General features: G+C 48.5%; 2 protein-coding genes across 4 annotated transcripts; one reads left to right on the top strand and one right to left on the bottom strand.

Moving 5' to 3' along the window:
- Positions 1–7478: 7478 nt before the first annotated feature.
- On the bottom strand, positions 7479–10551 carry LOC123113368 (protein Asterix). 2 transcript variants are annotated; one of them, XM_044534586.1, is made up of 3 exons: positions 10287–10551; positions 9739–9839; positions 7479–7735 (listed from the first exon to the last, which is right to left on the bottom strand). In XM_044534586.1, exons 1-3 carry the CDS (start codon positions 10455–10457, stop codon positions 7672–7674), a joined length of 336 nt encoding a protein of 111 aa, XP_044390521.1. In that variant the 5' UTR covers positions 10458–10551; the 3' UTR covers positions 7479–7671. The 2 variants fall into 2 exon arrangements, with proteins under 2 accessions (XP_044390521.1, XP_044390520.1); XM_044534585.1 differs by having other exon boundaries at positions 7518–7735; positions 10141–10551.
- A 130-nt stretch (positions 10552–10681) lies between these two features.
- Positions 10682–18894, top strand: LOC123113367 (uncharacterized). Of its 2 annotated transcripts, XM_044534583.1 has the most exons (8): positions 10682–10894; positions 11900–13015; positions 13478–15792; positions 16285–17233; positions 17355–17397; positions 17491–17738; positions 17974–18081; positions 18218–18894. In XM_044534583.1, exons 2-8 carry the CDS (start codon positions 11949–11951, stop codon positions 18444–18446), a joined length of 4959 nt encoding a protein of 1652 aa, XP_044390518.1. In that variant the 5' UTR covers positions 10682–10894; positions 11900–11948; the 3' UTR covers positions 18447–18894. The 2 variants fall into 2 exon arrangements, with proteins under 2 accessions (XP_044390518.1, XP_044390517.1); XM_044534582.1 differs by having other exon boundaries at positions 13478–17233.
- The last annotated feature ends 2341 nt before the right edge of the window (positions 18895–21235 follow it).

Below are 21235 nucleotides of genomic sequence, written 5' to 3'. Positions count from 1 at the left end.
ACAGCCACCGTACCTACCTATTATGGCATTTCCGTAGCCATTCCGAGATATATTTCCATGCAACTTTCCACCGTTTTGTTTATTATGACATGCTTCGTCATTGTCATATTGCCTTGCATGATCATGTAGTTGACATCATATTTGTGGCAAAGCCACCGTTCATAATTTTTCATACATGTCACTCTTGAATCATTGCACATCTCGGTACACCACCGGAGGCATTCACATAGAGTCATATTTTGTTCTAAGTATTGAGTTGTAAGTAAATAAAAGTGTGATGATCTTCATTATCAGAGCATTGTCCCAGTGAGAAAAGTGTGATGGAGACTATGATTCCCCCATAAGTCGGGATGAGACTCCGGACTAAAAAAATGCCATAAAAAAAGAGAAAAAGGCCCAAATAAAAAAATGAGAGAAAAAGAGAGAAGGGGCAATGCTACTATCCTTTTACCACACTTGTGCTTCAAAGTAGCACCCTGATCTTCATGATAGAGAGTCTCCTATGTTGTCACTTCCATATACTAGTGGAAATTTTTCATTATAGAACTTGGCTTGTATATTCCAATGATAGGCTTCCTCAAAAGTGCCCTAGGTCTTCGTGAGCAAGCAAGTTGGATGCACACCCACTTAGTTTCTTTTTGAGCTTTCATACACTTATAGCTCTAGTGCATCCGTTGCATGGCAATCCCTACTCACTCACATTGATATCTATTATTGGACATCTCCATAGCCCGTTGATACGCCTAGTTGATGTGAGACTATCTTCTCCCTTTTGTCTTCTCCACAACCACCATTCTATTCCACCTATAGTGCTATATCCATGGCTCACGCTCATGTATTGCGTGAAGATTGAAAAAGTTTGAAAATACTGAAGTATGAAACAATTGCTTGGCTAAAACTGGGGTTGCGCATGATTAAATACTTTGTGTGATGAAGATAGATCATAGCCAGATTATATGATTTTGTAGGGATGACTTTCTTTGGCCATGTTATTTTCAGAAGACATGATTGCTTTGTTAGTATTGTTGAAGTATTATTATTTTTATGTCAATATTAAACCTTTGTCTTGAATCTTTCGGATCTAGACATTCATGCCACAATAAAGAAAATTACATTGATAAATATGCTAGGTAGCATTCCAAATCAAAAATTCTGTTTTTATCATTTACCTACTCGAGGACGAGCAGGAATTAAGCTTGGGGATGCTTGATACGTCTCCAACGTATCTATAATTTTTGATTGTTCTATGATATTATATTACCTGTTTTGGATGTTTAATGGGCTTTAATATGCTCTTTTATATTATTTTTGGGACTAACCTATTAACAGGAGGCCCAGTGACAGTTTCCTATTTTTGCCTATTTTAGAGTTTTACAGAAAAGAAATACCAAAGGGAGTCCAAACGGAATGAAACCTTCGCGATGATCTTTCTTGGACCGAAAGCAATCCAGAAGACTTGGAGTTGAAGTCTGGGACTCCACGAGGTAGGAGGGCGTGCCCAGGGGGGTAGGCGCGCCCCCACCCTCGTGGGCCCCTCGTAGCTCCACCGACGTACCTCTTTCGCCTATATATACTATTATACCCTAGAAACACCAGGGGGGCCACGAAACCACTTTTCCACCGCCGCAACCTTCTGTGCCCCGTGAAATCCCATCATGGGGCCTTTTCCGGCGATCTGCCGGAGGGGGAATCGATCACGGAGGGCTTCTACATCAACACCGTTGCCTCTCCTTTGAAGCGTGAGTAGTTTACCACAGACCTTCGGGTCCATAGTTATTAGCTAGATGGCTTCTTCTCTCTCTTTGATTCTCAATACGAAGTTTTTATTGATGTTCTTGGAGATCTATTCGATGTAATTCTTTTGCGGTGTATTTGCCGAGATTCAATGAATTGTGGATTTATGAACAAGATTATCTATGAATATTATTTGGTTCTTCTCTGAATTCTTATATGCATGATTTGATATCTTTGCAAGTCTTTTTGAATTATCGGTTTAGTTTGGCCTACTAGATTGATCTTTCTTGCAATGGGAGAAGTGCTTAGCTTTGGATTCAATCTTGCGGTGTCCTTTCCTAGTGACAGTAGGGGCAGCAAGGCACGTATTGTATTGTTGCCATCGAGAATAAAAAGATAGGGTTTACATCATAGTGCTTGAGTTTATCCCTCTACATGATGTCATCTTGCTTAATGCGTTACTCCGTTCTTATGAACTTAATACTCTAGATGCATGCTGGATAGCGGTCGATGTGTGGAGTAATACTAGTAGATGCAGAATCGTTTCGGTCTACTTGAAACGGACGTAATGCCTATGTTTATGATCATTGCCTTAGATGTCTTCATAATTATGTATTTTTCTATCAATTGCTCGGTAGTAATTTATTCACCCCCTGTAATAAATGCTATCTTGAGAGAAGCCAGTAGTGAAACCTATGGCCCCGGGTCTCTTTCCTATTATATTACGTCTCTTTTCTTTTTTATCGCATCTCGTTTACTATTTTGCTATCTTTATTTTCTAATCTATACAACAAAAATATCAAAAATATTTACTTTATTATCGCTATTAGATCTCATTTTTGCGAGTGACCGTGAAGGGATTGACAACCACTTTATCGCGTTGGTTGCAAGGTTCTTGATTGTTTGTGCAGGTACTAGGTGACTTGTGCGTCGTCTTCTGCTAGATTGATACCTTGGTTTTCAAAACTGAGGGAAATATTTACGCTACTTTGCTGCATCACCCTTTCCTCTTTTAGGAACACCAACGCATGCTCAAGAGGTAGCACCGCTCGGCCGGCGCACCCGCAGCGTCGGCATCGTCCTCAACGAGGGCGGGCGCACCTCCTCCTCGGCTCCTCCCATCTTCGTTAAGCCGAAGACGGAGCCGGGGCTCGCCATCGTGAAGACGGAGCCAGGGCTCGCCGCTGTGAAGGCTGAGCCACGACTCGACGACGCGGGGGCCTTGAAGTGGTCGCACGAAGATTGGGCGCGTACGGAGCTGGAGTGCCAGCGCCGCGCCTTTGAGTAGTTCGCCGCTCGGCGCCATGGCCGCGACGAGAGAGGCGTCGTTGTCCTCGACGACGACAGCGACGACGACGCGCCGCTGCCGCCGGTCCGCCAGGGCGACCCCGGGCAGGGGTCCAGCAGTGGCGTCCGCGTGAAGGAGGAGAAGGGCAACGACGGCGGCGGCGACTTCGCCTCTCTCAACGTGTTATTCAGACTGTAGTCGCGGCCCGTTTGTGTTTTTTTAAGTATTTTATCTATGTAAAAAACTATTTCAGTTCGCCGAGATAATGAACTGTTTTACCAAATATTTGTCCTGTTCACCGAATTTTAGTCAAATAAATGTTTAAAAAACTTAAAACCAGGCGCCTGGGGCCGACCCTGAGGGCGTCGGCTAGAAACCCGATCACCCCCAGACCGATTTTAGCGCCGGTTCGCCCCCAGACGGCGATTTTTCAAGCCGCCTGGGGGCCAACGGCTGGAGATGCTCTGACCTATCCATCGCCCGGTAGGATTCAAGCCGTCGCAAGCAAGAATGATGGTTCCAGAAGATTCAGAGCTGCGATGACGAAGGTGGCGGCTGCGAGGAGTTTGTTATTTTAATTAGTCAGCGAATCTCTTTGGTTTATCATACATTTCGATGGTGTTTGATCTGGGCCGGCGAACTGCAGTTGAAGTATTCTTAAACAGCAGCAGGACTTATTAAACAGAGTGCAGTGCAGACTTTACGCATTCGCCTGGTATGGCTGGGTATCACGATGACGGCCCGACAAGCTGTGATTTTTTAGTGTCAACTTGGTCGTGGATTCCCCCGGTGATACTCTTACGCATTTTTTCTGTAAGAAGTATACGTGCCAGGCAGCATGCACCACGGCTTAAACGGTTCCCCGGAATTCGATAGAGATCACACCCACGACCAGCCACATTTCCTAGCCAAAAACCAAACTGGTTTGGCAGACACAAACGTCGATACCACAAGAGAACCATTGTGAACTCTCTCAAGAAATGCATAAACAGGTCCAGATTTTCTTGAGGTAAACGATTTGCCTCATTCATTAAATAAAAAAGAAGAGTTTTAGAGTGTTACAAATGACCCACACGCACAGCATAAAAACTACTCGCGCACAAGAATACACCCTAAACAGGTTCAGATCTTGGGGAGTGTGGATCTGCGACGCATACGCATGGCAGACAGGCGCTGAAAACGTCGAGAGCGACAAGGGAGCATGTCAAAGACTATAAGAGCATTTCCAACAGGTTGTATGCTAATCTTGTTGGTAAAATGTCCATGTCATCAACCAACAAGCTATGATACAACTATTCCAATAGGTTGTATCTAAGTTATCCAATAGATAATGAGAAAATAAATGTGATTGCTCTCTATTTCACCTTAAACCTTGTGCAAATGTTGTTGGTTAATCTACATACAACTTTGCTCTCTCTCCACATTTACTACACGCCACATCATCATTATATCCTAGATGGCAAATTTACCAACATTTATATTACAATTGTTGGAGATGCCCTAACCAGCAAGAAGCCAGATAATCCAAAGCCATGGGTGCAACTAGGGTTTAATTGGCGCCTTGCGGAAGAAAGTCAGAGCTGATGATGAAGGTGGCGGCTGCGAAGAGTTACTACAATTTATCATACCTATCTGAATCATCTGGTCATGGTTAGATCCCAACGAATCTTACCCACTCCTCCCTGAATGCTACCGCTGACGAACTGCAGAATGCTGGAAACAGGATATTCCAAAAGGTATATGGGTGCCACCTTGTCAACCGAACAAACTGCGATTATTTTATGTGCATGGTAAACCTTGACTCTCCAGATATATACTGTCCACCTAATAACTACTGTATTTTAATTAGCAGCACAAAAATAGTAGCATGCTCCCAAGAAAAAGTCCTCTCCTCGCAGCCTGAAGCCAACCAGAAATAAAAACTCCATGCCTGGACAGAACAAGGATCAAAGAACACACCGGCCGGTGAGTGGTCCATTGGTGAAGCAAGGAGGCAGGAAGAACCGTCGCACCGTCCAGGCGTGCATGACAACCCCACCGTCCCACGTATCCCCGCGCCACGAGACATGGAGGCAGGAAGTAAGACCAACTCCAACGCGACGATGACCCATTTTGTCCATCGCCGTCCGTTTTGGTCGTCGCGGACAAAAATGTTGGCTCAACGCGTCGACCCATTCATAAAACGCGTCCGTGTAGACTTATTTCCGGACCAAATTTGCGCCTGAAAAGCGTCGGAAGCGCCACACGCCCGCTCGATGGCCGTCGCGTCCCCACATGGCGGACGGTCAACTGCATCCCGCGTCTTAATTAATTAATGAAGACCACGGACCGTGGGCCCACGCGTCAGCGACGACGAGCGTCCTTTTTTAATCCGAGCGGGGGGGGGGGGGGGGGGGGGGGAGGGCTCGTACTCTTCCGGCCTCCCGTCCCCATCTAGCCACCCCTACTGCTCCCCCGCCGGCGACAAACCCTAGCCAGCTCGCGCCACCATGGGCTTCTTCGCCACCAAAAACAAGGGCAAGTCCCCTGCCTTATCCTCTTCACGTGCGACCCCGCCGCCGGTGGCGTCAGCCTACCCAGCGAGGCAGCGGATAGGCGTCCCAGTGCACCAGGCAGGGTGGCAATGGGAGCACCGCATCCCCCTCCAGATAGGATCCCAATGTCGGCGGGGCCGCGAACGGTGAGAACTCACACGCAGGAGGTGCGTCGCTGGCGGGATCTGCTGCCGCCGACGCATCGTCTCAACCCCGCCTACACAACCGACTCTCTCGACTGGGAGGTCTAGTTCGCCGTCGAACACGAGTAGCAGCGCCTGCTCGACGTCCAGCACGTGCAGGCTGGCACCCCGCCGCCCCCCGTCGTGCGCGACGAGGACCAGGCGGCACTGACGGATGTCCTTCGTGAAAGCGAAGAGGAAGAGCGGCACAAGGAGGAGGAGGAGGAGGCGGCGGCGTACCAGGCGTGCATGGCGGAGGCCATGGCAGTATGGCACTCTCCGCTGCTGGATACTGCGTCGTGCCACCGATGGCGCCGCCGTCCCCCGTCAAGACCGAGCCGGCACCTTCTCCTATGCTGGCGCCCCAGTGCTGGAACTGACAAGGAGAGGTACATGAGTGGGTCAGCGCGCCACCCATGTAGCTTGGGGCAACGTCGGCGCAGGAGCAAACGTACCTCGACCACTGGCGACAGCGCCAGCTGGCGGAGGAGCGCCGCAAGGGCGAGCGCCTAGAGTAGTCGGAGCGCGACACGGAGCAGGAGCGCTAGGCCCGCGCTCCCAGCCACAGGACGTCGCCACAGCCTGGGAGACGGCATTCCCCTGGGCTGGCCCGGCGCCGATGCTCATCGATCTCACCGGCCCCGACCATGACGACGAGGGGGCCTCAGGCAGCGCTCCTCCACCTAGTTTTTAGTTGAATTAAATGTTTTTAATTAATGTAATGTGGACTCATGGACTATAATCAGCCTTCGTGGCCGGCATTTATGTGTAATTAACATCTTTAATTTTCAAAATATTTGCATTTAATATTTTTTTCGCGGGTGAACTAAAAAGTTGGGTCAGCCCTGCGTCGGACGCAATCGCCAACTCAAACGCGAAAACGGACATGGTTGTCCGCTGGACCGACCCAAACCGACACAATCGCCGTCCATTTGGGTCGGCCGGTTGGAGTTGCTCTAACAGTTCTTATCTCGGGGAGTTTTGGTCCCGTAGTTCATTTGGACACTTGCCACTTGGCTGGTCGAGAAGAAATTTTAAACCCTTTTCTTTGTCGACCTTATCTTCAGCACCAGAGATCCAGTAGGCCAGGGACAGAGATCCATTGACTTGCCCACAACAAGTCAGGGGACAGAGATCCAGTGACTTGCTCACAGCAAGTCACGCCGTAACCGGCGGGCGGGCAGCCGTTGGATGGGGGAGGGGGGGGGGGGGGTTCAGATTGAATATTGTAGTGCGAACACTGTGGATGGTACTGTAGACCGGGGTACTGTGGGCGGCCTACTGTAGACAAGCCACTATAGCTCGGGGGTGCTGTTCACACAGATATATCCGTTGATCCTTGATCAGACGGTGGGGAGAGGGTGTAGACAAGCCACTATAGCTCGGGGGTGCTGTTCACACAGATATATCCGTTGATCCTTGATCAGACGGTGGGGAGAGGGTAGCCAATCACCATACTGTTCACCGGTGACTTGCTCACAGCAAGTCACTCCGATCTCAATCAGTCCAGAGTTTCGCTGAGTAATACTCTTCCAACGTTGGCAGGCTTGCTGTCATGGGACATGGAGTCAGGCATCTTTGCTCTAATTTCATCTTTCTTTGAATGTATCAGTAGAGGTTTCTTGGGGGCGCACGAGAAGACGAAGCAAGGGCCACGTTAACAATATTTGGTCTTGGTCATGCATGCGAGTGGAGCTTGTCAATGGAACGATGCAAAAAAACCGAAAGCTCACGGGGAACTGAAGAAGAATGTAGGCAAAGGCCCTTCGACTATCTTCATAACCAAACTGGAAGAGCAAGTAAATTACTAAGCATCATAATACAATGTCTCGGTCCCTAACCGATGAGGTGGTGGTACATTTGATGCGTGCACGACTCAAAGATTCAGAAATATAACAAGAAAAATCCATACAGCCCATGGTGTGCGGATTAGCTAGCGCTTTGCCGCGCCTGGACGAGGCCCAAAATAGTTCGTCACCAAACCCATGACAGCAAACCTGGCAATATTGCAAATTTCAGTACATCAGGAAACTGAAGGGCCAAATATTATAGTACAAGTAAACCAAGATATCAGACACTGTATTTGTAGACAAAGCATGATATGTGGATATGTTTTCTAGAGGATATGGATAGTTGTTCCGGTAATGCAAACTGGCTACCAAGAGTGAAAATACCACCCACTGAAACTACGTACTCCCTCCGATCCATATTAATTGACGCTGGTCTAGTACAAAGTTGTACCAACTTTGCACTAAACCAGCGTCAGTTAATTTGGACCGGAGGGAGTACCAACTCCCTATCTCTATGCATACTGGTGGTTTGTCAATTAACATTTTGTTCAGTTAGTAGATGGTGTTCTCATACTAAACCCATATTTATCTCTTATCTCTCAACTCTACCAAGTAATCAAACAGAAAGATATTTCGGTGGTGATAAAGAAGAAACCTCCATGCCCTATATGATGAGTGGATATATGAAGAATTTTCAACACAGTTCCTGTTATCCCAAGTATCCTTTTGGTTCATCGAATTACATTTCTACTTAGTTCAGAGACAAGCAGCATTTACACTAAATTTTATGAACAATGATAACCAATCAACCAGTACAAAATGGTGAGACATGAAAGGCCGAAAGGGCATTCAACTTTAATATCATTCTACTGAGCAAATCATCTTCATCAGTCACAATTCTTAGTGTGTACTCCCTCCGTAAATTAATATAAGAGTGTTTAGAATACTAAAATAGTGATCTAAACGCTCTTATATTAGTTTACAGAGGGAGTACTCTCTAGTTCTTATTTACTTTGGACCAGATTGCTGTATTGACCTCACCAGTCACCAATATCCATGACAAGTCAACTCTAGTGACAATAATGGAACGCTAACGACCAGCTAATTAGTCATGACAATCTTTTTGACTGTAACTAGTAGCCTGCTGTTTCACAATAGACATACAATTTCTAGGGTGATAACTGTTCCTTAAAAATTGCAAAGGCAAACCATCCCTAAAATTTGCTCTGATCTACAGCACACAATGTGATTTGCCTTCTACGCAACACTTGTTTAATTTTTTTTTTCAAACAACCTTCCGGCCAGATTCCTCTATCATATCGATGACGGAACAACAACATTCAAGCATCCATGTGCATATACCAAACAAAACAAAAGCTAGATCTAAAGGTCACAAATGCTAGCCCAAGAGAAAGTACACAACCTTAGGACTGCCAAAACAGGATCCAGCACCAAAAACAAGCAAGATAAGAAAAAACCAGAGTAGAAACACGTGTTTACTTTACTGTAAAGAATTAAAAAAAAGGTGTTCCATAAGGGCACACACTATCCTTTATCAGGTGATAGTTCATTAGTTCCTTCTGTACTTGTACAAATGGTAGAATTTTAGAAGAGAATGAACAAGCTGTCTATAAAAATCCATTAAAATTTTGGCACACAGCCACCCAGTGTTTCTAGCTTCCAGTATTGGCATGTTTAGTTAGAAAAAAAATTGTGGCACGGCAGCACTTTGCTAGGAATTCGGCCACACATGTAAAAAATTCTTAAAAAAGGCAAGGACGAAAGTTTAAAGTGATCTTAACATCAATGTGAAGGCGCATTTCCATAACATCAATAATAAAAGAAGGCCTACAATACCATTTTGACTTACTTCCATCAAGAATTACAGAAGAAAGCCATAAATCCTATTCTGTCTCAATGATGCAACCCATAAATCATTATTCCAATGTTACAAAATAAGCCACAAATTAAGGAGCTCTGATAGCGAATGGCCAAAGAGGGAGAAACTACGAAAACCACCATTTAATTGCATAATCCCACCACAAGTGGCAACACAAAAAGGACATGTTAATTGAGAATTCCCAGTATATACAAAGACAAGATGTCAGATGACCCAATGCAAAGGTATATGCTGCTGCTCAACCATATAGATTTTAACTGCATACTAGATTAACACATAAACTAGATAAATAAATGTGAAGAAAACTCACATGAAAGCCATGGAGAGCTGCTTGAGGTCATTCTCGAAGTTCTTCATGTTCGCCAGCGACTGCGCGCAGAAGATGATGGCGATCCACGAGCAAACCTTGTACTGTATGTAAAAAACCACATAGCAAAGTCAAACGTCACAACGGAACCAGCAGGAATCAAAGTCAGACAGTCTAGCAGCATCGGATTAACTAAGGCGAAGGCATCATCTCCGCCGACTACGGAGGGGCGCACAGATCCATCACACCACAAGGCACTAGCTCGCCCAGATCTAAGTGCCCAGCCGCTAACCTGCCGCTGCTCCCTACCGATAAACTAGATCGATCCGTGCGGCAGGACGACGGGCGGGCGCGCAGATAGACAGGAGGCGCGGCGGAGATCGTTTGCTGGCTAGGAGCACGTACGTGGAGCATGACGCCGACGAGGACCAAGACGACGAGAGGTCGAAAATACTGGGGCGTAGACTGGGGCGCAGGCGGGGGCGTAGGCGGATAGGAGGCGCGAGGGCGAGCAACGCGTGGCCGAGACTGCCTGGTTGGCTGGAACGTACGTGGAGCATGACGCCGACGACGCCGAAGACGACGGCGAGGAAGCCCGCGTAGTCGACGGGCAGGTCCTGCGACGACAGCTTCGGCGGCGCGTACGGCCTCGCCGTCCCCGGCTGCCTCGGGTCGTTCGGCCCCGCCGCCGCGCCGCCCCCCGACGCCGTCGCCTCCTTCATCTCTCCCCCACTTCTCTCCTTTTCTCCCCCTGATCTGAAAAGACGATCTGAACCAAGGAGAGAAACCGAAGAGGAAACCGAGATACGGATTAGAAGGCAGCACGCCTCCTGCTGAATGGCTAAAAGAAAAACGTTTGGGCCTGGGCGGCCGGCCCGGTGCGGCCCACGGCCCGGCCCCACGCGGGTTGAAAAGTCAAAGCGCGAGTCTTCCCGACCACGCCCCCACCACTTCACTCCGCCTCCGCTCCCCTTTCCTGTCGCCGCTCTGACGACACACTGCTGCGCCTTCTCCCCCTCTTCACTCTCCACCCACCAGCGGCCCCAAAACCCTAGCCGGGGAGCTCGGCCCGCCGCGGGGAGGTAGCGCGGAGGAGCTCCGCCCTCGCGCCGCCGCACCGCGCCCTCGGCCGCCGCCTGCTGCGTGTCGCCATTCCTCGGTAAGCCCTGCGGCTCCTCGCTAAACCTTCCTGCTTGCGCTGCGTGCCCGCTTGGGTTCGGCTCTCCGGGCGAGCGGTGAGGCTCGGCTCCGCAATGTCGGGCTGGTTGAGCGGTGCTGGGAGCGCGCTCGATGCGTGTGTGTTTTGTGGCGTGCTCAAACAGTACCTTAGGGTTTTAGTTGGTTAATTAGGTGTGGTGGTGCTAAGCTCGGCTCCTGACTTTGGGTAGAATCTGCACTGCCTTACTGTTGTAGTTTCTGGATGACATTCGCTGTGACGTGCGTTTGGTTTTACTGGCTTGCTGGCCACATGCATGGAAGGTTCTTGGTGGTGGTGATAGGTAATTGAGGAGGGGTCATGGTCAGTCCGTCAGTGTAGGAGTGCAAGTTTGTTTTTGTTAAAATACTGAATTATAGCCTACTAATTAGCTCGAATGCTCTGATTCAATTTAGTTTGTTCGATTTTTGTGATGAAGATTCAGGTGTCCTGTAATGCATATGGTTTTGAGATGCGCCCTCGTGCCGATTTGCATGTCCGCAAATCGACCGAGTTACTGAAATGTTAACAATATAATGCTCTGATTTAATTTAGTTTGTACTCCCTCCGTCCGGAATTAACTGTCGCTGAAATGAGTGTATCTACACGCTGAAAATGCATCTAGATACACTCATTTCAGCGACAGTTAAATGCATGTAGACACACTCATTTCAGCGACAGTTAAATGCGTGTAGACACTCATTTCAGCGACAGTTAATTCCGGACGGAGGTTGTATGATTTTTGTGATGAAGATTCAAGTGTCCTGTAATGCATGTGGTTTTGAGAATGCTGTGCTCTCGTGCTGATTTGCATCTATACAAATCGACCGAGTTACTGAAATGTGAATAATTTCAAGGGAAGAAAGCAGAGTTACATGCTCTTTTAAGGAGGAAATAGATAGTGTTCTGTTATGCACCCCCATTTGACCTGAACTAATATTTCTCTCATGCTTAATTTTTTGACTGTAGGTACTCTCCATTGCCAGGAAACCAGTGGTCACTCAGTCAACCAGTCAAAATGCAGTTCCAGTCTGGCAACTGTGCCAAAACGTTGGCAAAAGTAGATGGATCTGGTGCAAAAGATTTGTCAGTCGGCCCAAGCACATTTGGTTTTCCACAAGATGCTAATCAGGAATATTTTAACCAGGCTTGCCAGTGCAGTTATCCAGTTTCAACGCAAGGCTTTCCAGATTTACCAAGCGTTCCAGATTTTGTTCTGAATAATGCTTCTGCTGCACTCAGGGAATATCAACAATTTGACCACTTTTTCAGACCACTTCAGCCTCTGGCACCTGATGGAAACCAGGTGCAAAATAGTGGCATAAATACCGCACATCGCAGTAGACCTTCTAATGCATCCTCCTGCCTTGATCATGTAGAAGAAATAACTTCTCATGACACGGATGGTTATGACGACAGAGCTATCTCATTTGGGAGTAGCTGCAGCACAGGAATTGCGTGTTATCCATATAGTAGCCCTATGCAAAGTGATGACTGCATTGCAGACACGCAGGATGGGACCTGGGCTGCTCTTATGCAAATGCAACAGGCTTTGGAGGCGGCTAATGATGAGTGCAGTGACTTGACTTTCAATAACACAGAACTTTCAGGTGGGAATACCATGCAGCATCAAGTTGTTTGGGACAATGGCTGTTTAGCAAGTCCGTCTTTCACCTCAAACTTTTTACCCTTCCCTGGAGAGGCTGAAACCACGGTCACAAGTACCAGCGCTATGTTTAACTTACATAACTCTGTTGATCTCCCGTATGATAATGATCAAGACATATCATCTTTTGAGCTCAAAGTAGCTGAACAGAAAGAGGCAACCACAAGCCATGTTTGTGAACATCGAGATGAAATGCATTCTGCTGAACAGGGGGGAAATCCTGGCCACGACGGATCTTTTGATTTGACAATAACCCAGGACAGACAGTTCAGTTCATTTGTTAATGGTGCAAATGGATCTGTAGATAGTGGAATGAACCTTTATGATTGTGAAGAGCAAATGGAAATTGATTCACTCCTAAGTTCATTTGGAGCATCAAGTGATACCTTTGCACAGACATATGAAATGTTACAGAAAGGGTAAACGGAAATTTTGCAATCTCATCTTATCATTGCTGTGACTATGTGACTGAAGTCTTGATTTCACCCTCTCCTTTTAAGTTCAAACTAGAAACCTGCAAGCTCTCTCGCACAGAATTGTAGTTATTCTATTGAATATAAATCTTGAAACTCTTGCTACATAAAGGTGCAATTATTAGTTTAGTTGTTGATGCTCCATTAGTAGTGCCAATGCTTCTTCTTGCTGTTGCTGAAACAGCAAAATGATGCCTGGAAGCACCTATAGTAATAGTGGTAACAAAAAAATTAAGATATATTTTCAGTATGCTTTCTTAGCTAATGGCATTTTGATTGATTTAGCTTACTCTGCTAGGAGCACCAGAACTAATACTCTATGAGTGAAATATATATTTTTGGCACCATGCCAAATTTGTTATTTTGCATTTCTGAAATTTTAATATAATTAAATGTGATGAAATGCAGTGAAAATATTGTTGACCTTGAAAAAAAGGCTAAATTAGCAGAAAGCATTTCTGCTACATTCATGACTAATACTGTCCCATATATTACACAAGCTGGGGTGACTGAGTCAACTGTCTCTGATGGATCTTCTTGGACTCAACAATATCAATCTACTTCCCAGTCATGTGGTTTATCTTATTCTTCAGCTTCTCAATGGGAAACCATGCCAGGTACTGTTTTTCCTTTAGGGGGTTGTCGAAATGATGTTAGTGAGTCCAATTCAATGACTAGCCTGGGGACAAATGGCGATCTCCTGTTATCTTTTGGCCATACTTCAATGCAGCAGCAACAGAGTTTATCTAGTGATACTAATTTGGAATTGATTGACAATTTTGCTAACCCTTGTCAAGAGTTTGTGATGGGTATGGATGGTCAAAGGAGCCACCTATACCGTGATGAAGCACTGGCAACCCAAGGTGTATGGGCGGCACATCCTGATACGATGGTACACTCTTCAACTGATACTGGACGTTCAGATGTACAGCTGCCCATGACACAGACTACTACTGTTCCGCTGCCTGCTCCGAGATTGTCCAAGGGGCCCAACTCATTATTTATTGGAACAGAGCTTAAGAAGGTTGACCTACATCATACAGGTATGCGGATGCCCTTGACACAGACTACTGTTCAGCTGCCTGCTCCGTGCTTGTCCAAGGACCCCAACTCATCATTTATTGGAGCAGAGGTTCAGAAGGTTGACCAAAATCATTCAGATATGCAGCTTCCCTTGACACAGACTAGTCATGTTCAGCTGCCTGCTATGAACTTGTCCGAGTACCCGACCTCGTCATTTGTTGGAGGAACAAAGCTTAAGAAAGTTGACAAACATGATTCGTATATGCAGCTTCCCATGACACATGCTAGTCATGTTCCGCTGCCTGCTACGAGCTTGTCCGAGGATCCGAAGTCATCATTTATTGGAGGAACAGAGCTTAAGGCAGTTAACAAACATGATTCAGACATGCAGCTTCCCAGGATACAGGCTAGTCATGTTCCACTGCCTGCTGTGAGCTTGTCTGAGGAACCGAACTCATCCTTTATTGGAGGCACAGAGCTTAAGGAAGTTGGCAAACATGATTCAGATATGCCGCTTCCCATGACACAGGCTAGTCATGTTCCGCTGCCTGCTGTGCGCTTATCTGAGGACACGAAATCATCATTTATCGCAGGAGCAGAGCTTAAGGAAGTTGACAAACATGATTCAGATACACCGCTTCCCATGGCACAGGCTAGTCATGTTCCGCTGCCTACCATGAGCTTACCTGAGGATACGAAATCGTCATTTATTGGAGGAACAGAGCTTAAGGAAGTTGACAAACATGATTCAGATATGCAGCCTCCCATAACACCGGCTAGTCATGCTCCACTGCCTGCTGTGAGCTTGTCCGAGGACCCAAAATCATCATTTACTGGAGGTACAGAGCTTAAGGAAGTTGGCAAACATGATTCAGATATGCAGCATCCCATGACACCTGCTAGTCATGTTCTGCTGCCTTCTGTGAGCATGTCCAGGGATCCAAAATCATCATTTACCGGAGGTACAGAGCTTAAGGAAGTTGGCAAACATGATTCAGATATGCAGCTTTCCATGACGCAGACTGTTCATGTTCATCTGCCTACTCCGAGCTTGTCCAAGGACTCCGAGTCATCATTTGTTGGAGGAACAGAGCTTAAGGAAGTCGACAAACATGATTCAGATATGCAGCCTCCTAGGACGCAGGCTAGTCATGTTCCGCTGCCTTCTGTGAGCATGTCCAAGGATCCAAAATCATCATTTACCGGCGGTACAGAGCTTAAGGAAGTTGGCAAACATGATTCAGATATGCAGCTTTCCATGACGCAGACTGTTCATGTTCATCTGCCTACTCCGAGCTTGTCCAAGGACTCCGAGTCATCATTTGTTGGAGGAACAGAGCTTAAGGAAGTCGACAAACATGATTCAGATATGCAGCCTCCTAGGACGCAGGCTAGTCATGTTCCGCTGCCTTCTGTGAACATGTCCAAGGATCCAAAATCATCATTTACCGGAGGTACAGAGCTTAAGGAAGTTGGCAAACATGATTCAGATATGCAGCTTTCCATGACGCAGACTGTTCATGTTCATCTGCCTACTCCGAGCTTGTCCAAGGACTCCGAGTCATCATTTGTTGGAGGAACAGAGCTTGAGGAAGTCGACAAACATGATTCAGATATGCAGCCTCCTAGGACGCAGGCTAGTCATGTTCCGCTGCCTGCTGTGAGCTTGTCTGAGGACCCGAACTCATCCTTTATTGGAGGTACAGAGCTTAAGGAAGTCGGCAAACATGATTCAGATATTCAGCTTCCCATCACACAGACTGTTTGTGTTCAGCTGCCTGCTATGAGCTTATCCGAGGATCCGAAATCATCATTTATCAAAGGAACAGAGCTTAAGGAAGTTGACAAAGATGATTCAGATATACCGCTTCCCGTGGCACAGGCTAGGCATGTTCCACTGCCTACCATGAGCTTACCTGAGGACACGAAATCGTCATTTATTGGAGGAACAGAGCTTAAGGAAGTTGACAAACATGATTCAGATATGCAGCCTCCCATAACACCGGCTAGTCATGTTCCACTGCCTGCTGTGAGCTTGTCCGAGGACCCAAAATCATCATTTACTGGAGGTACAGAGCTTAAGGAAGTTGCCAAACATGATTCAGATATGCAGCTTCCCATGACGCAGACTGTTCGTCTTCGGCTGCATGCTCCGAGCATGTCCAAGGACTCTGAGTTGTCATTTGTTGGAGGAACAGAGCTTAAGGAAGTCGACAAACATGATTCAGATATGCAGCCTCCCATGACGCAGGCTAGTCTTGTTCCGCTGCCTGCTGTGAGCTTGTCCGAGGACCCGAACTCATCCTTTATTGGAGGTACAGAGCTTAAGCAAGTCGACAAACATGATTCAGATATGCAGCCTCCCATGACGCAGACTAGTCTTGTTCCGCTGCCTGCTGTGAGCTTGTCCGAGGACCCTAACTCATCCTTTATTGGAGGTACAGAGCTTAAGGAAGTTGGCAAACATGATTCAGATATTCAGCCTCCCATGACACAGACTGTTCGTGTTCAGCTGCCTGCGATGAGCTTATCCGAGGATCCAAAATCATCATTTATCAAAGGAACAGAGCTTAAGGAAGTTGACAAACATGATTTGGGTATACCGCTTCCCATGGCACAGGCTGGTCTTGTTCCGCTGCCTACCGTGAGCTTACCCGAGGACACGAAATCCTCATTTATTGGAGGAACAGAGCTTAAGGAAGTTGACAAACATGATTCAGATATGCAACCTCCCATAACACCGGCTATTCATGTTCTGCTGCCTGCTGTGAGCTTGTCCGAGGACCCGAAATCATCATTTACTGGAGGTACAGAGCTTAAGGAAGTTGGCAAACATGATTCAGATATGCAGCTTCCCATGACGCACACTGTTCGTGTTCAGCTGCCTGCTCCGAGCTTGTCGAAGGACCCCGACTCGGCATTTGTTGGAAGAACAGAGCTTAAGAAGGTTGGCCACATTGGATATCCTCAGCAAAGTATCCTGCTCTCAGCAAGCAAACCTTCACACCCAATCGGTTTGCCAGTTATCAAGTTTGATGACGAGGTGGGTTCACGGTCAAAGAAGCGGAAAAGGTCAACAGAAGATGTTTTAGCATCGCATGCACAAGCCATGTTCGAGGGTGGGAGACTGCAATGTAGAAGGTGATTGCTGTGAACTAGAAAATTGTCCTTACACAAAATCATATTTATTTTGCAGGAATCGTGTATTTGGGCTAATGCATGTTCAAGAGGCTAATGCATGCTTTGTGTTTTCTGTATGCAGGACACCTGAGTTGGCTTGGGCTGATGCCACATTGACTGAGAAGGTTGTACACTTGTATACCTCACATATTGCATGAAAACGCCTGTTGTCGCCACATCAATTTCATATAGACTGACAAGCTTATCATGCATAACAGGTTGACGGTGAAAAAGCAACGTCGGAAAATAGCACCTTCGTTTCTCGAGCTCAGAGAAGACTTACTTTAACGACCAGCTTGATTCAGTGTCTCCTTCCTGCTCTGTCAGCGAGACTTCTTGCAGCAAAAGTTGCTGATTGCGGTGAAGCCATTGTGTACCACATTTGTAAACTGGTGCTCAGTGATATGTCTGACCCAGTTCAATCTTTTGTCAGCGACACCAACAACTTCATGCAAAGTGAAAACATGTAAGCATCTTTTACTTTTGAATGTTATCCCAGTTTAACATACCAGCTACCCTCCTGATTTTTAGTGCCTTAGGAGCGGGTTATGCAAAAATCTAGCTGAAAATATCTGAGTTCGGTCAAAGCGCTACAACCCTTTCATAACCAGCAATTTCTTTCTTTCTGGTTTCCATGAAGAGTTTGCACGACTCCGTGTTGCACTGACTTTGAGAGTCTTCATCTTGTGATTTTTTGCCAGGCCACCGAACGAGACAAGCACCTCCGGAAAGGAGGACCGTAAACTCTTATCTGAAGTTCTGGAAACCTTCGATGTGAGGCTTGGCGGGCTACAAAGCTCCTTGTCAAGGTATGGTGATACTTCAGTTACAGCTCGAAAGATTGCCTCTAGCATTTTCAGTAGAACATGATGCTCTAGACGCCGGTGCCGTCAACCTATTCATAGTTTTGCTGTTTTAATGCCTGCCCTCCCCTGTTTGTCTCAGAATCGAGAATATGCCCAGCTTCCAAGACTACGCGGCAGCGCTACACCAAATCGAGCAGTGGTCCATGACTCATCAGTTCATAAAGCTGAACGAATACAAGAGATTGCATGCCGGCTACGGCTCGGGTCCTAAAAGGCCTCTTTGCGTCGGAGCCATCCGGAAGCATGCCGGAGGATCTTCCGCGCCGGTCTCAGAGCTGAAAAGGATTCGGTGTCGCTCACTCAAGTAGCCGCTCGCTCGCGCACCGACTCGCCCCTAAGGAAAAAAGTGGAGTTGCTCGGTGACTTGAGGAGTAATGTGGTCATACTGATGATGTAGCGAGGAGTTAGGAGGGTATTATGTAGGAGTTAACTTCGTGTGAAGTAGTGTATTTTGGGGTGGGGTGCAGGGACGGGACGTGTTGTGTCCATGTCATTTGGCAAACAGGGCAGGAATGTGCTTCTGAACTGAGACGGTGTCCGGGCCCCCGTGCACCGCCTTGTCCGGCGGTGCCAAATGACGCGCCGATGGCTGTCGTCGCCGGAGAAAACGGCCCGGCTGTGGCGGGGTTTCCGTGAGTTGAGCTAGTGTGACTGTGTGAGTGTTGGTGTTGATAGAGGAAGAGACCTTCCCAGCTGCAGCTGCTCCAACTGCACGTCAGGATTAACGCAAGTTCTTGCTCTGTATGGGCTATGTTACATTGTAGTCACACTGAAGCTCCTGAAACTAGGTCTCGCACTCGCGCAGGTGCAGGCGCCGCCGCCGCCGGCTGATCTCTTCCCTCCGGCCACTTCAGGTCCAGCCAAGCATAGATCCGGGACCCTCCCTGCGTCCTCTCTCCATCCATCCCGAAGCCCGGTGCCGTCTTCGCCGGCCCTCTCCCCGCGGAGGAGTTCGAGTTCGGCCCTCCCCCTCTTCCTGTCCCGCTCCTGTGCGGCCATGCCGGGCCGCACCGGGGCGCCCCTGCGGGCTCGAGCAGCCCCCCCTGCGCCTTCCTCTCCTCTCGCCGCCGCCGGAGGCGTCGCCGGGCAAAGCCTTGGCGGCGCGGCGGCGGCGGGATCCCTTGATCGCCGTTCTCGACAGCGGGGGCGGCGCTGCTCCGCTGCTCCAGGCGGTGATGCTGCGGGACGGTGGTGGCTGGCCGTGGCTGGGCGTGCTCGGCTCGGCCGGACTTGGTGCTTAGTCGGGTGCTGCTCGACGGGCTCGCTCCAGCGCAGGCTGGCGCGGCTTCGGCGGTGGGTGGGCGCGGCCAAGCGTGGACCTGGTGTGGCGATGTGCGGCGCCACGGTCCCCGCGGGATAGTGGTGCTCGGCCCGGCAGTGTCTTGGTGGTGCTCCAGCAGCTCCTGGTGCTGTGGATCCGGCGGATGGCGGGGGGGCGGCAGCTTCGGGCGTGCGTGGCTGGCTCTGGCCGGCCCTGGGTTCTCCGGATCTGGCTGCTTCGTTGCGGCGAGAGGCTGTTTGGTGGTCCGGCCGGGCTTGGGCTCGGCAGACAGTGTGGCAACGCCGGGCGAAAGCTCTGCCTCGGGCTTCTGGCCGGGGCCGGCGACGGCGACACACTCGGAGGCCGCGCTCTTCTTGAAGACGTCGTCGAGGTGTGCTGTCTGCCCTGCTCGTGTCTCCGGTCGGTGAGACCAGTGGTGTGATGGTGGCTTCTGCTTGGCCATGGCGCGATGGCTTCGTGGGAGGTGTGCGGGTCAGCGGAGGTGCAGTGCATGAGGGTGTGGTGTTGGGCGGTGCTCCGGGCGAAGGCTTGCCGGGTTTCTACCGGCCGACGGTGTCGGCGTCTGCGGATGTCGTGTCACCTTCTTGGAGGCGCCGTCGTGGAGTCCACCCCCTGCACATCCTCGGTTCCAGCTCTTCGGGTGAAAGCCTAAGGCCCAGTCGGGTCAGGCGACGGCGTCGGCATCGTCGCTTCCTCCTTTGGGGCGTCGCCTTGAAGAGCATTGGATCCCGTTTGCACTTTCCTTGGGCTGGACGCTCACGACATTGCGGTCGGCGGCTGTCTGTCCGGCAATGTGGATGTTGCGCGACTTCTAGTGTGGCAACGATCACGGCTTCGAGCGAAGTTGGGCGGCTGCTGAGCTTTGGTAGTCGGTCTCATCCGGCGTGTTCGAGGGGTTGCCGGGCCTCATTTGTCTTCCTGAAGTCGGAGCTGCAGAGGAGGTGCTTTCGCGGCAACGATGACATGAGACGAGTGGTCGGCTCCGGTGCTGGCTCGACGCAGGCCCAACGCTTTCCCCCTACAATGCTCGTCGACAGAGTCAGAGCTGCCTGGTCGTCGGCGTGTGCGGTGGACTGTTTGGCATCGACCGACGCAGGCCTCGACGCTTGTTCGTGGTTTTCTCTTCGACGGCGTGTGTGCGGTCTTGTGTGGGTTGCCAGGTCGCCCTGTGTGCCTTGTTTTTGCGGGTATGTTGTCAATTTTCGCCCGGTTTTCCGTTAATTAACTGGGCACCTCTCTTCGACCTTTTTTTAATGAATCAGGCTTTAAGGGACCGCGTTTCAAAAAAAAAACACTGACTTGACAAAAAAAGATGCTGGGCTTCCAACCGCACCTCAGGATTAACGCAAGTTCTTGCTCTATATGGCATGTCGTACCTGATACCTGATAGGGCATGAATCTTGTTTTTGGTTTCACCGGTGCTACGCAAAAAAACTTATTTTTCTTGACGAGCAACGGCAGTTTTTTTTTTTTGAAAATGGTGGCTATCCCTCAGCTTGAACGATGCATGTGGTCATCTTATTAATAAGCAAAAGGTTCAACAAAGTCTCCAGGTATCAAAAAGGTACAAAGGCTCACAAAGAGCAAGAATAACATTAATAAGCAAAAGGTTCAACAAAGTCTCCAGGTATCAAAAAGGTACAAAGGCCCACAAAGAGCAAGAATAACATGAAACAGGATAGCCCAACCGGCGGAATAAAAGTAGATAGGAAACTAAACACCTATCCTATTACATGACCGTCATCCAAACCGGTTGAAAATAGTCCGTGCTATCGTCTCTCACCGGATAGGCCCAGTAACCATACGCTCCCTCAC

This window comes from Triticum aestivum, chromosome 5B, assembly GCF_018294505.1.
Source record: "Triticum aestivum cultivar Chinese Spring chromosome 5B, IWGSC CS RefSeq v2.1, whole genome shotgun sequence".
Taxonomy (NCBI): domain Eukaryota; kingdom Viridiplantae; phylum Streptophyta; class Magnoliopsida; order Poales; family Poaceae; genus Triticum; species Triticum aestivum.
This window is presented reverse-complemented; position numbering and strand designations above follow the sequence as displayed.

Excerpts from the sequence above, each read along its gene's own strand:
- LOC123113368 (XM_044534585.1), bottom strand. The coding sequence starts at position 10,457 with ATGAAGGAGGCGACGGCGTCGGGGGGCGGCGCGGCGGCGGGGCCGAAC. Across the intron at positions 9,840-10,140 it reads TCGTCGGCGTCATGCTCCAC|TACAAGGTTTGCTCGTGGAT; the intron begins GTACGTGCTCCT and ends TTTTACATACAG.
- LOC123113367 (XM_044534582.1), top strand. The coding sequence starts at position 11,949 with ATGCAGTTCCAGTCTGGCAACTGTGCCAAAACGTTGGCAAAAGTAGAT. Across the intron at positions 17,398-17,490 it reads ATGCCACATTGACTGAGAAG|GTTGACGGTGAAAAAGCAAC; the intron begins GTTGTACACTTG and ends CATGCATAACAG. Across the intron at positions 17,739-17,973 it reads TTCATGCAAAGTGAAAACAT|GCCACCGAACGAGACAAGCA; the intron begins GTAAGCATCTTT and ends ATTTTTTGCCAG.